General features: G+C 50.5%; 6 protein-coding genes across 7 annotated transcripts; 3 read left to right on the top strand and 3 right to left on the bottom strand.

Annotated features, from left to right (window-relative positions):
• Positions 1 to 1138: 1138 nt before the first annotated feature.
• Positions 1139 to 2950, top strand: PV09_01200 (uncharacterized protein). Its single transcript, XM_016354055.1, has one exon. It carries the CDS (start codon positions 1304 to 1306, stop codon positions 2549 to 2551), a length of 1248 nt encoding a protein of 415 aa, XP_016218150.1. The 5' UTR covers positions 1139 to 1303; the 3' UTR covers positions 2552 to 2950.
• Positions 2951 to 3308: 358 nt separating this feature from the next.
• Positions 3309 to 4813, top strand: PV09_01199. 2 transcript variants are annotated; one of them, XM_016354054.1, is made up of 2 exons: positions 3309 to 3503; positions 3703 to 4813. In XM_016354054.1, exons 1-2 carry the CDS (start codon positions 3470 to 3472, stop codon positions 4434 to 4436), a joined length of 768 nt encoding a protein of 255 aa, XP_016218149.1. In that variant the 5' UTR covers positions 3309 to 3469; the 3' UTR covers positions 4437 to 4813. The 2 variants fall into 2 exon arrangements, with proteins under 2 accessions (XP_016218149.1, XP_016218148.1); XM_016354053.1 differs by having other exon boundaries at positions 3309 to 4813.
• PV09_01198 (uncharacterized protein) lies at positions 4601 to 6567 on the bottom strand. Its single transcript, XM_016354052.1, has one exon. The coding sequence runs from the start codon at positions 6396 to 6398 to the stop codon at positions 4785 to 4787; it is 1614 nt and encodes a 537-aa protein (XP_016218147.1). The 5' UTR covers positions 6399 to 6567; the 3' UTR covers positions 4601 to 4784.
• A 97-nt stretch (positions 6568 to 6664) lies between these two features.
• Positions 6665 to 8962, bottom strand: PV09_01197 (uncharacterized protein). The gene is made up of 7 exons (XM_016354051.1): positions 8559 to 8962; positions 8497 to 8507; positions 8420 to 8440; positions 8350 to 8364; positions 8156 to 8303; positions 7439 to 8102; positions 6665 to 7378 (listed from the first exon to the last, which is right to left on the bottom strand). The coding sequence occupies exons 1-7, from the start codon at positions 8581 to 8583 to the stop codon at positions 7000 to 7002; spliced, it is 1263 nt and encodes a 420-aa protein (XP_016218146.1). The 5' UTR covers positions 8584 to 8962; the 3' UTR covers positions 6665 to 6999.
• A 113-nt stretch (positions 8963 to 9075) lies between these two features.
• PV09_01196 (uncharacterized protein) lies at positions 9076 to 11459 on the top strand. Its single transcript, XM_016354050.1, has 3 exons — positions 9076 to 9244; positions 9326 to 10325; positions 10373 to 11459. The coding sequence occupies exons 1-3, from the start codon at positions 9196 to 9198 to the stop codon at positions 10893 to 10895; spliced, it is 1572 nt and encodes a 523-aa protein (XP_016218145.1). The 5' UTR covers positions 9076 to 9195; the 3' UTR covers positions 10896 to 11459.
• Positions 11067 to 13125, bottom strand: PV09_01195 (uncharacterized protein). The gene is made up of 7 exons (XM_016354049.1): positions 13104 to 13125; positions 12884 to 13051; positions 12807 to 12820; positions 12733 to 12752; positions 12567 to 12676; positions 12179 to 12510; positions 11067 to 12128 (listed from the first exon to the last, which is right to left on the bottom strand). Exons 2-7 carry the CDS (start codon positions 12970 to 12972, stop codon positions 11650 to 11652), a joined length of 1044 nt encoding a protein of 347 aa, XP_016218144.1. The 5' UTR covers positions 12973 to 13051; positions 13104 to 13125; the 3' UTR covers positions 11067 to 11649.
• Positions 13126 to 13152: the final 27 nt, after the last annotated feature.

The following is a 13152-nucleotide window of genomic DNA, read 5'->3' as shown; positions in this document are numbered from 1 at the left end:
GCAGTGTGTTTCCTTCACCGCGGACGCCAATTATACAATGTTTTCTTTTGCTGCATCGCTAGTATTGTCAAAGCGATTATGCCTCCTGAGAAAAACAGTCACTCAATTTTACCGCGGAAAGTGTATTTGGTCACCGACGCTCCGATGACGGCTTCCACGGCAGAAACGAAAAGTATCATCTAGATTTCAAGCAATCACTTGGCTCGAGCATCACAACGAAAAATTTTTTGCACCGGGTGATAAAGTGATCTCTCTCCTAGAGAAGGAATTCCTTAAGACGCACTTGAAAGCTCCGTTGGACTCGGTCTTTTGAACACCTCCCGATCCGAAGCCTTCCAGAGGAGCTCCGTGACAAGAGTGGATTTCTTTTTCTAGCCGTGCCGTCTCCGATCTCAGCCGAGCAATATCCAACGATTCAGCTGAATTCATACCTCAGACGATATGGGACGGTTGCTCAGACACCCGAGATAGCATTGGCGCAGGCCCAATGTTAGATTGTTTGTGTCGAATAAAAGCTCCAGTCACAGCCGTGAGCTTCCGCAACGATGAATGGAGCAAACCGTCCGTCCCTCCGTGGCAAATGTAACTAGAAGGGTCGACGATGCAGTGAGAAGAAAAAAAAAATTTTTTTTAAACACTGAAAATGGGAATTTCTCCTTGGTTCACGATCCCGTTGCGTAGACCTTGCCATATCTCGAGCGTTCACGACCGCGATGATAGGTAATCTTGGGAATGATTTCGTGAGTTGTCTGTTCAGAAAATTATGAAGGCAATGTCACTTCTGGCTTAGGGAACCCTTGGACTAGTCTGAACACTAGCTTCCACCCTGCTCTCTGTTTGTTTCTTAAGTCACTGGGAATCTTGTGTATTCCGTAGACTCATTCCTTACTTGTAGAGCGTGCTACGTTGGAAAGATGAGGTTGGCATTAGTCGTCTGTAAGATTGCTTAGGTTTGCTCAAGCTGTTTTTGATTTAGTCAGAAGTAGTTTTCTCATCGCAAGAAATAGTGACATGAAGCCCGCCGACATGAGCGGATGTGGTGTCCAGACAATGACTTCGATATCGGAGAAACAATTGACTGTGTTTGGAGGCCATTTTCGCTGAGGATATCTTGCCAACAGTAGCACTTGTCATATCACTGCACTTTTGCCCGGCTATCGTCGCCTTCGTAGTCTCTTCAGCACACGACCAGTCGGCATCCTCGCGCAGATTGTTTTCTACATGCTGACGCAAGAATACCTTATTGACCTTCTAGGTTATCAGCCGCTGCCTTTGGTATCACCTCTACAACCACGAAAGCGATATGAGTGCATTCACTGCGCCTTGCACGCATTTGCTCCGAGAGAAGAAGTCGGAGAAGGAAGACACTTTCACATTATGCGACAGGACCCATGTAAACCGGCGTCACAGGGGCAAAGCCGATACACTATCATACAGCCATCAAAAATTGCCCGTGCAAAGTATTAGACAACGTCAAGAACAACCAATTGACACGCGGAGGGCTCCCGACATGGCAGCAGATACGACTTATACAAATACCGTGTCGGAGGCAAGTGTCGTCGTTCTCAACAGAGACGACGCTGATGAGTGGATTAACATTCATAAGCTTAAGAAAGAAAAGTCGGAGACAGGCAAGTCGACGCAGAGAAAGAAATGCTGGAAATCCTTCCGCCGCAATTGCCATGATGAAAACCCGTTGGCAGCTGAGCAAGCTGATCTGCGGGCTTCTCTAGAACTTGCTCTTCAATCCTGCAAACACGAGGCCGACACCATAAACGTGAATAGGATCGCAAGGAACAAGTCCAAACGTCCGGCTTCGAAACGAAATGTGTTCCCCTTCTTGAACCTTCCTCGTGAGTTACGCGATGAGGTTTACGAAGAAGCAATCGATCTGAGAGGTATTACGACAAACATCAAGAACGAACTCTCTGGCTACATTGAAGGAATGCGACACTTTGATTCGAGGAGGGAGACCTATAAAGTTCAACAGCTTTTTGAAGATCTGAGACAGCGACATGGCAATCTGAAATCGCCAACGATCCTTCTCATCAATAAGCAGATTCATAGCGAAGCTCAAGTTATCTTGCGTAAACGTACACTTGTATTCGAAGCTCCTCCTGTCAACAACGTCAATATATTCCCTTTCTATCAGATGGTGAGCCGTGGGCTTCTTCGAAATGTCGCAGGCATTGCTTTTGAAATGCAGATGAAACAACACACGGAGGCGACCATGCTCGGCGAACTCGAGATGGGCACGAACTGGATTTCGTACGCTCATCGGGGCAACGAGAGTCTCGACAATGCCGATGCGTGGGCGTACTTCATGTTTGACTGCCTCGGCATGCTTTGGGCACCGGGGCACAATGTCAGGACCCTTTGCATATCTATTGTTCACAAGACTGGTCGCAGAGAATACAGACTAGAGCCAACCCCTTCCAAACTTGGCCGCCTTGAACAGACCATTAAGAGCTGCCTCGAGACACGAAACCTGGACCACTTCTTCAGCCACCTCGAGTATGCCGAGGTGCCTGTAGCGAATTCCACAGCCTAGCAGCCGAAGTTAGAGAGAACGAGATTTATGCTGAAGTGCACCTATGCAATTGCGAAGACTGGACCATACATGCTCGCACTTGTTTCACACCCTCGATGCCCCAGGCTCTTAGAAAAAAAAAATCGGTGGTATTATAACATGCTATAAGTCATACCACGTAATGAGAAGGAGTTTCGGACTGGAAAACAGCCCTGTGTCTGCATATATTTGGACAACCGGGACAAGCGCTTCAAGTGGGAGAAAGAGGTTGTGGATGTCGAAAGATACAACGTGATCGACGTACCTATTCAAACAGATTCAGGTAGAACGCTGTAAGCTCTACATTCAGCTTAATGAATGAGCAGGCGAAATAGCACCTATACGAAACATCGATAGCGGTGAATCAATACTCAATCTTTGCCTCCAGCCTCAATGACCATCGCCCTTTTCCTCTCGTCATCTTCTGATACGCTATTTGTGAGCATTGGCGATCCATTCTGAAGAGAATAACCCGCCGCCCAACGCTTGAGCTTAAGCCGGCGAGGTTCAAGAGTAGTGTCACTTACAGCAGAGGTCGAGGCGCGATCCGTATGCAAAAGGACATCCGAGAGACCTGATTTGACGGACGACAGTGGGTCAACCGCGCGGAGCTGCAAGCCACGGATGACGTATTACACGATCAACCGGAGCCTCCGCCAAGCTCGACCAATCACATCCAACGCAGCTTCCCCACAGATTCGCCCGTGCCTGAACAGCGACCTCTCGAACCTTCGTCTCACAGCTCTTCTCATCTCACATTCTTCCTCCCTCACCCATTGCGCACCGTCGCAGCCATCGCAGAACCGTCGTGACCACATCGCGATCCAGTCTTGTTCATTTCAAGAGCTTCTAGCCAGCCGAGTTGCTTCTGGTGCGTTCGAGTCCGTTATACCCGCCATCATGTCAGCTGAAAACGTGGAGAAGGGTGACCAAGGTAAGTCAACAGCGTCGTCGCCGGCGTCGCAAAGCTGTCGCAGGACCGTCAATGCCCATTTTTTGGCTGTCGCTTGACCTGCGTGGCCATTATGGAACGGCTTCTCCGCCTGCACTGGGAGCGCTGGCTTTGGCACGCGGATCTTGGTGCCCTGGTGACCTAGGATTTAAATCCGAGGCTAACTCCGGAATCACAACAGTCTCTTGGCAATGGTCTGGTGGTCGACCAAGCGGCGAAGTGAGTGAAGTGGTCAAGGAGGGAGAAGCGACTGTGACCAGCAACCGGGGCAACGAGATTAAGAAGAATGCGGAGCCTGACGATCCGGCCTTGAAGATCAGCCGTGAGGGCAACGATGTCGTGAAGAAGGCACACGAAGTTGACATTGAATCAAAGGCCGATGGTACCAAAGAGCCCGGTAATGAGGAGAAGGCCAATGGCGTCGCTAACGGTGAGGAAAAGAAAAATGAGAAGGAGGACGAGGAGATGAAGGACGCAAATGGCACTGCCGACAAAGATACTACGAATGGCGACACTGTGAAAGCGGGTGAGAAGCGCGATAAGGAGGAACAGCAGAAAGGCGAGAAAGAAGCTGAAGAGGCTGAAAAGAAGGAGACGAATGGTGAGACTAAGCAAGACGGAGAGAAGGAGAAAGACGAGGCCAAGGATGAATCCAAGGACGAAGCCAAGGACGAAGCGAAGGACGAAGCGGACCAGGACGACGAACCCGCCGCCAAAAAACAGAAAATCGACGACGATGACAAGGCCGACGAGGCTGAGAATGGTAAGAAGGGGCGAGGACGCCCGAAGAAGGAGGCCAACGGCGCAAAGAAGGCGACGCCGAAAGCTAAACGAGAGCCTAAAAAGGCGGCAACGGAGGACGGCCAGCCTCGACGCAGCTCGAGAGCTACGACAAAACCTGATTACACAGCGTAGGCTTTCTCATCAAAAATTTTCTCTTTTTTTTTCTTTTTAAAAAAAAATTCGGCGATTACCGCTATCGAAAACCCGCGTGTCAGCCGCAGGATTTGTTCCTTTGGATGACCTCATTCCTTGCATTATTCCGCGGTAACGGCGAGAAAACTGATAAAACGACATGGGGACAGATGAATATTCGGATCAGAAATGGCCACGTCAGTGTATGGGAAGTGTACTGTATATCGTTTTGAATGAGAATTACCTTATTACGCGTGACATTTTACGTAGTGGCTGAGGCGGAAGCGGGTATCCAAGATCAAGATGCTACCTGCACGTACAACGAACTCTACCGAAGTGCTTCAACGCTCAAAGCTTCGGCTCGATGGGTCGAGCTTTCATGACATTGTCAAACCCCTTTATCCTCTTTTCTTGGCTTTCTCTCATTCTTCTCAAGCACTCCTCATCAGACATGACGGGATCACCCCCGGGAGGCACGACCTTGATTTCAAGCTTCTTAGCCGTGACCCAAATCCCTTTGCTCTCGACCTCTGCTGGCTTCTCGACAAAGGATTTGATAGCGTTTGCCCAGCCTTCGAAGGACATTTCAGAGATCTTAGTCTTCTCGAAGACCATGCAAAAAACGTGCGGCATGGCCTCGTACTGCTCCCACACGACCTTTACCCCCTGTGCGTGCATGCGTTGGCACAATATCTTGTCTTCGTCCGCCAGGCACTCCTCACCCGTCACCACAAAACAAGGCGGCGCGCCTTTCCAGTCCATGGCCGCAAGCGGCGAGACGAGTGGATGGCACAGTGCACTGCCTTCACAGAACAGATCCGCCCTCGGAGGATTTGCCGGCCAGATGTCGCACGGTGGCGGTTCTGGGTCGCCGTTCTCTGGAGGTGGAGGAAGATAGTCATACTTAGCATTGGCCCAAATGGAGGGCATGCACCGGTTTATGTCGAGCCACGGGCTGTTCATTGCCATGCCAGCGGGCAGTGGAACCTCTATTTCAGCCCCATGGAAGCGAACTTTATTTCCCTCCAAGCTACGATTGATCTGCAGTAAAAGCTGCATAAGAGAGGCACACATCTGTCCGCCGGCGGAGTCTCCTGCGAACACGATCTGAGACGGCTTCACAGGCTTGTGTGGTGAGCCCGGCGGAGGATGTAGGAGCGCGAGATAGGCGAACAGGCCATCCATCAGCGCCGCAGGAAAAGGATTCTGAGGCGAAAGCCGGTATCTTACGGATAGAACTCGACCACCCGTCTTCCTCGCCAGCTTGGTGACCAAGCCTCGATGGGATGCCGGATCCATGAGGAAATGCGCTCCACCGTGGAAGTACAAGATAACGACGTCACTCGTCACCTCCTTCATCAAGTTCTCGTATTTGGCACTTTCTGCGATAGAAGGCTCTGGCTGGTCGTTTTTGACACCTTTGCGATATCCGGTCCACTCCGCCTCGAGGGGTTGAAGATCCGGCTCCCAATACGTCTCTGAACCGTCGGCCAGCTCCTTGATACTTCGCAACGTGACCTCCCGAATGCCATCCTCAATTTCTTCCGGCACTGGAAATTTGACTCGCGAAACCCACATCTTTCCCTTGACGCCTCCATCCCGTATCGACATGGCCTGCATGCGCGAGATGGGCTGTGGCGGTCCCGACGTCAAAGATCGAATAATCTTCACCGTCAACTCCGTCCGAAGATCCCATTTTCCTGACGTTGATGTCAATCGAAGCGCGTGCCCGATGGCAGTTTTGCCAATATACGGCAGCTTTGGAAGTAGGATCCTCGCTAGCGCGGAGGGCTTGATATCCATGCCACCCTGGGGTTGTAATCTGCGCGTGCGGAATCTTGAGAGCAGCTCCTTGATATCTCCAAGCTTTTCTTTCCTGCGCACAATGCCCAAAGACCAGATGGTGAGCCAATGAAAGAGAACTAAAAGTTCAAAAACAAAATCCAAAACCGGCCAGAACATGGCTTTAATCCGAAGTCCTCGAAGGGGCAAGATTAGATGCGTTTGTCTACCTCGGTTGCGCGATCGAAAGTGGGAGGGCGCTCTTCACACGACGCGGCGGCGGCATGGATATTTGGCTTGACTGGCCAAATGAGGATCTCGCTATTCAGTTACCTGCGGCCGAAAGGGCATGCACTTCGTTGTTGTGGCGGCTAAGTGCCGCTGCTGTAAAGACCCACTTCGAAACGTCATGCGATTTTCGTCCGGCAGCCCCTGAGTGGCAATTGCGCATGTGGCAGTCTTTGCTGTTGGCGTTAGCCAAAACATCTTGGGCGAGTTGCACACAACGAAGCAGGTCTCTATCTATGATCTGAAGAACAAGTGTTCAATATCGTCTCCTCACGCATAATTCTGAGTCAAGCTATGGATGTACGATCAACTCGAAATTTGATTCAAAAGGATTCGAAGTCAAATTCTATCAAGTGCACTAGACGACTTGGGTATATCCATGATTTAGGTAGACGCTGGACTCGCAGATTCGACAGCGCAATATTGGATGGAATACGATAACGTCACCAGAAAAGCTAGAAATACTATTTCTTCAGCTTTGAAGCCCGAACACTCACCGATTTTTCCTATCCACGACGCCACTCAGTTCAGCAATCTCATCTAGCAATGAAACGGTCTCCATGGGGTTTGCAATCCACGCCGTTGTGCACGCTAATCTGGCCTTGAAGTCATTCGCGCCAGCACTAAGGAATTGATCGCCGATGTGTAAAGTCTTGCTTCCTTCGATTCCATTGAAAAATCCTTGACAGGCACGAACGCCCCATGATTTGTCGCCGATGTCGACAAAGACATCGTTTCCGCCGTTGAAAGCGCAGAATGGCAGTCGGCGCCCCACGGCGGAGAGTTCAAGGATCTTCTGGGTGACGAGCACGGTCTCCTCAAGCGCCTCGCGTGGGAATCGGTGGCCTGGTTTTGGGACGATGCCTACCGCTCTGCGTCCGTACGTATTAGTAATATGTCTTCACGAGATGAGTGTTCTGTAGCTTTCTTGCCTCTCTTTTCGCAAAAGCAGTCCGTCAAGTCTCAGGTTCTTCATTGAATCTTTCAGCGCAAGCTCAGCTAGGTCTAACAGCGCGGTAATGTCCTCTTCCTGCCACATCCTCATCTCATCGAGCAACCACTGCTCGCGCGGAATCAACTTCAGCCTGTCTGGAGAATTTGGAGAGTATTGGAACAAATAACTGCTTTCACCACCCATTACAATAAGATTCTCTTTCAGTGAAGATGGCAGGGTAGTAGAAGCGTGTATTGCGTCGAGCAAACCTCGCAAGCGCTCATAGTAACGCCTTGCCTCTGTGTATCCGGCGGCGGTTACGATGCCGATCTTCGTACCGCGATTGAGGAGATCCATGAGTCTAGGGATGACAATGGAATCTGCTTCGAGGACCCCGCCATCGTCATACAGTGTAACGTCACCGTCGAAAGTCACGAGTTCAAGTGGACCAGCCGCAACCAAGCTCATAACTTGGGCAGTGTTGAGAATTAAGCGTATATCATTGAATGATGGGGCAACGAAGCGTCGCCAACTGATGAAGCGCTTGCTGTCCTGATAGAGAAAGGCATCATGGAGATTCAACGGGGTGAAGAAAACGCCAACGGAGGGGACAAGTAGCTTCAGCTTGGAGCGATCGTGTGTTCCGGCCCGTTGATGTGCGACTTGATCCCGTTAGCCTATTCTAAGTTGGCAGATTTGAAGCCTGGGAACACACTATGATCGTTGATCAGTTCTTCGACATCTCTCATGATCTCCACATATCGTCGTTGAGCTATAGTGGCTTCTTTTTCTGTTGATTCTTTCTGAGGTTCAAAAATGGCCGTAGGCTGAGAGTGCAGCACGAAAGGGACGGCCATTAGTCCCTAAACCAGATAAGTGAAAGAATCCCAATTCACCTGGAAAGACTACCTTGATCCATTCAATCTGTTTCAGAATGAGTGTGTGAAGTACGTGCCTGAAGCAAGGATATTCGACGTACCAATTGATCTCGCCTATGAGTCTTGTGGGTGGTGTAAGCGTACATTTCCTGGCAGCAACGACCTGTTCAAAACGTACTTTCAGAGCATCTAGCCGCTATCAGCATCCAGCCTAATGTGACTGTCTTGGATAAAGCATACATTCGACACGATACCTGGTAGTCATGATTGCAGATTTAGCACAAACAAAGAAAAGAGGATAAAAGAGTCAAATCGATGGATTAGATTCAGACGAGTGAGCTTGCCAGCGAGGTCGAGCTGGGAAGTATGCTGAGCGGAGTATGAGCACGAGGGCGTTTTCACGGTCAGAAGACAAGCATGCACAGCTTGCAGAATGCGCAATGCAGGTCAATGCTCCACGATCAATGACATCGGCGCAGACTATGCCAGGAAGCACCAATAGCGGCTCGTCGTCAGCGTGCAAGGAACGCCGTTCGCAGAACAGGCGGTGCTGAGGTGGCAGAACAGCAGCAGAATGATTGAACGCAGCTCTTCCAACCTGTCTTGAAGCTTTGAATGACTAGTCACGGAACACGTGCCTGAACCCAAGGCGGATCCAAACAATCGAACGCTCACGGGACCCGAGAACAAACGTATGCATCACCAGGCATGTGGTGCCGGTCACGTGTCTCATGGCTTGCCGCCCCTTGGTCGCGCTTTCCCCATTCGGCCGTCGCGACCTTACAACTCTGGACATTGATTCAGACGCTCGCGCAACGGCAGTCGCAGTCTTGACATCGCTGATCTACGGAAGGCGCATAGTACAACGCATATCCAGATGGCGCGCGCGAGGACGAGAGGACGGCTGCGGGCAAGCGCGGTTCAGCGTAAGGCATCCGCTGTCGCTGTTCTTGCTCAAGAGAGAGCGGCGCTGTCGCGACCGAAGCACGCATGCTGACGAGATCTAGGCACTCCGACGCCCGAGCAGCCATCGGATGACGAGATGGTGGACGCGGACGAGTCGAGGCAGGAAACACCAGCCCAGGATGAAGATGCGGAACAAGAAGAAGACGCAGACGAGGAGGACGAGATGCCCCAGATCCCGTCCGATCCGTCGACGCCACCTGACGCGCGCAACTTCGATCCACCACGGAAGAAACGGCTGGGCAGACCGCCGAAGAACCCTCGACCTGGCTGGGAAACACCATCAGCCAACGACGGGGTGGAGACCCCCCAGCGTCGCAAGCGTGGACGACCTGCAGGCTTTGGCGGCAGAGGTCGAGGCCGCGGTTTGGCCGCCTACGATGGACCCAAGATGACCAAGATCGATAAAGAAGGTACTCTGGCTGAGGTCAAGGATGACGAGGTGGAGTTGCCAGAAGATGAGGAAGGTGAACAAAAGGTTGACAAACTGGGCAACCTGAAGGGTGGCAGAGATTACAGAGTGCGTGTCTTCACGGTCAAGAACCGTGGCAAGCGTTTGTACATGCTGTCTACTGAACCTGCCCGATGTTGCGGCTTCCGCGATAGCTATCTCTTCTTCGCGAAGCATATGAAGCTGTATAAGGTCATCGTGGACGATGATGAGAAGGCAGATCTCATTGCACGCGACATCATTCCTCACTCGTACAAAGGCCGATCGATTGGTGTTGTCACGGCACGCTCAGTTTTTCGCGAATTTGGGGCACGGATCATCATCGGTGGGAGGCGCATAATAGATGACTACTATGTGCAACAGGCGCGTGAAGCTGGTGTCGTCGAAGGCGAGCTTGCAGATCCAAATGATATCCTCCCTCCAGAGGGCAAGGAATACAATAAGAATCAATATGTTGCATGGCACGGTGCGAGTCAGGTGTATCACACAGGTATGCCCACCGTGCCTACTGCGGCCGGGAAACAGATGCCCGGCAAACGTAAGGTTCAGATCACTTCTGCAAATTGGCAGCTGGAACATGCGCGAGCTGCGAGGTAAGCTCTTTCCAACCTTGAATTTTGCTGCTGTTGACAAAATATAGCCACTATAACTCGATGCTCACTGCAACGCGCAAAGCCAATCTACGGGGCGTCTACGATCCGCACACCAATATGATGCATTACCCTAAGATTATGCAGCCTACCCATGCACGCTGGGAACAAGTGATGGACACAGATGCAGATGAGCCATTGACGAACGGATCTTCAAATCTCACAAATGGCGTCAACGGCACACATCACACTAACAGAAGCACCCGTAGCACGATCTTTCCTCCCGTTAAGCCAATCGTTAGCCGCAACTTTTTAGTGGTTGATACTTTTTTCGAGTCGCCGCCATATTCCGGCATGGGCATTCCTGGACCCGACGGCGATGCAATGGATGTCGGAACTAACGGCATATCCAACATCAGTGATGACATCCTTGCAGAGCTGCCAGCAGAATGTCGAAAGGCATTTGAGGATGCAAAAGCACGCGAACTCGAATGGAAAAACAAGTGGGGCAGTGAACATAGAGATGGGGCACGTGGCAATCTGAAGATTGGTTTCTTGGGCTTCCCGGTTTGAATTGTGAACGATCTTCCTGGCGTCTATAATATAGCCTTTTGACAAGTACGAAGCCGGTATGTACACCTGCTTCATTTGAGTCAGCAAGGGCACCCATTTAAGCTTGAAATGGGTTCCAACACTCCAAAGGTCAACACGGGAACCTTACTGCGAGCTTGGGCCATCAATAGATTTTAACGGCATATTGTATCATTATGCTTCCTACGTAGCCTCTTAGGCCCGCGATAGAGAACTATGTACCTAAGGAAGCTGTCCTGAACAGACAGCTTTCTTAAACCGAAAGTTCAATTGAAGACCGCGGAGCAGTTGAACGCGAGTTTCAATGAAGCTGATAGCCAATGCATATGATTCAAGGAATTCAACACACATGAAATAACCAAATTGTGTTGGCAGACGAGATGTACGAAATATGGGGCTTCTAACTTTTGAACATATCATCATTATGCATGCGTTAACCCCTCCATCAACACCCCCTTCAGGCAAAGGAAAGGAGCGGACGGCGCGAGAATGGGGGAATTGGTATCTTGACTCGCTAAGCAAAAAAAGATTATGGTCGATCTATCGTTTGCTCTCCCTGACTTCAGACCTGAACTCGTGATCATAATGCTCCGTGCTAGCCAGCGAATATGACCGAACGCCAATGCCGCAATGCATTTCAGGGGTGGTTTCGCAACATGCCACGACAAGCACTATGTTGCATGCAAGTGACTTAGTAAGGCTGACGCAACAACTGCAGCCCGCCAAGGGGAGTATTCTAGCACATCTTGTACTCGCCACTGCCCTTCGCCTGGCGTTTCGGATCGTCCGTTAGGAGCTCGTAGTCGATCCTGATGTCTAAGTCCCGCTTGTTCTTCTCATTTGGTTTGTTGTCCAGCACGCCTCTGATTTTTTCGCCCTGCTCGACGGTGAGCACGTCGTGCAGATAGAAGACGGTCTGCTTCCAGTGTGTGTATTTTGTGTGCGGTCCAGTGCTGAATTTGATAGGCTTGTGACAGGCCGAGAACTCGATGTCGAACCACGCGATCAGGGCGTGGACGAAGTCAGAGCGACGCACATCAAGTGTGAAAGGTATGGTAAAGGCCAGGTCGGAGGTCGTTACGGTGTACAAATCAAGCGTTAGCACAGGTGTAGGATCTGTGACCACGGCCTTCATGTCTACAGTATCAACGAGGGGCTCAGACATAGCAGTCGCTTTCAGTGGGGTGTAATCGAATCCCCAGACGTTGTCCCAAACTACACCGTGGTCAGTTGAAGCTTTGAGCGCGATAAAATAAAGCACCTACAGCCAATCTTCTCCTCTTTGTACTCGCCATCCTCTATTCCGGCCATATAGATTGTGGCCTTGTCAGGAAAGATGAGTCCACCAGGTTTGAGGTACTTGTCTCGCGCATACAACACGGTGTCCAACATGCTCTCGTATAGCAGGAAGTAGCCCATCCACTCAGAGATGATGATGTCGACCTTGTCAAAAGGGAGTTCCACCTCTTCCATCTTGCCCTGCAGGAGAGTGATTTTGTTAGACATGCCGTTCACTTCAACAATCTCCCTCGCTTTCTCTATGATAGTGGACATGTCGACGCCTATGACGTGCTTTGCGCCAGCTCGTACCGCAAACCTGTAGCTCCGCATTAGATTTTCGGGCACGAGAAGGCTATGCAGGTCTTTCCGTACATGCTGAGAATAGAGGTGCCGCATCCCACATCGAGCACCACCTTGTCCTTGAAGAGATGGCCATTCTGATAGATAGCGTCACGGTATGATCTCGTCCGAACTTCATCTTTCTTGAGGCACAAAGTTAGCCCAGACAATGTTGCAAACGGAGTGGGGCTGAATATACAAGCATTTCCTCGTGGATGCCTCAAATCATGTCAGTCTCTTCCTTATTGTGCTTCTTTAGCCGGAATTACACACCATGATGGTTATAGCTTTTTTTTTTGACTTTAGCAAAGTAGATTTTAGCAGCTGTGTGGACGAAATTTAAGCGTTACCTGTTAAAATAATGGGCTTCAGAATGCGCCATTCCCGACATTGGGTCAGTGGCCGCCAGAGACGGCTGACTTGAAGCTGTATTAGCCATATCGGCAGTGCGAGGCGAATAATATCAAGGTGAATATCCTTTTGGGATGCGAGTAATCTTGCGATCTAGAAAAATATCCCTAGCGCTTGTCAGAACCAGATACAGCCTAGTCCCGATTTGGATGTATTGACCTCGAGCACTGCAAACCGTGACTCTTTATCAAACCGTTGTAGTCATCGA

This window comes from Verruconis gallopava (genome assembly GCF_000836295.1).
Source record: "Verruconis gallopava strain CBS 43764 unplaced genomic scaffold supercont1.3, whole genome shotgun sequence".
Classification (NCBI taxonomy): domain Eukaryota; kingdom Fungi; phylum Ascomycota; class Dothideomycetes; order Venturiales; family Sympoventuriaceae; genus Verruconis; species Verruconis gallopava.
This window is presented reverse-complemented; position numbering and strand designations above follow the sequence as displayed.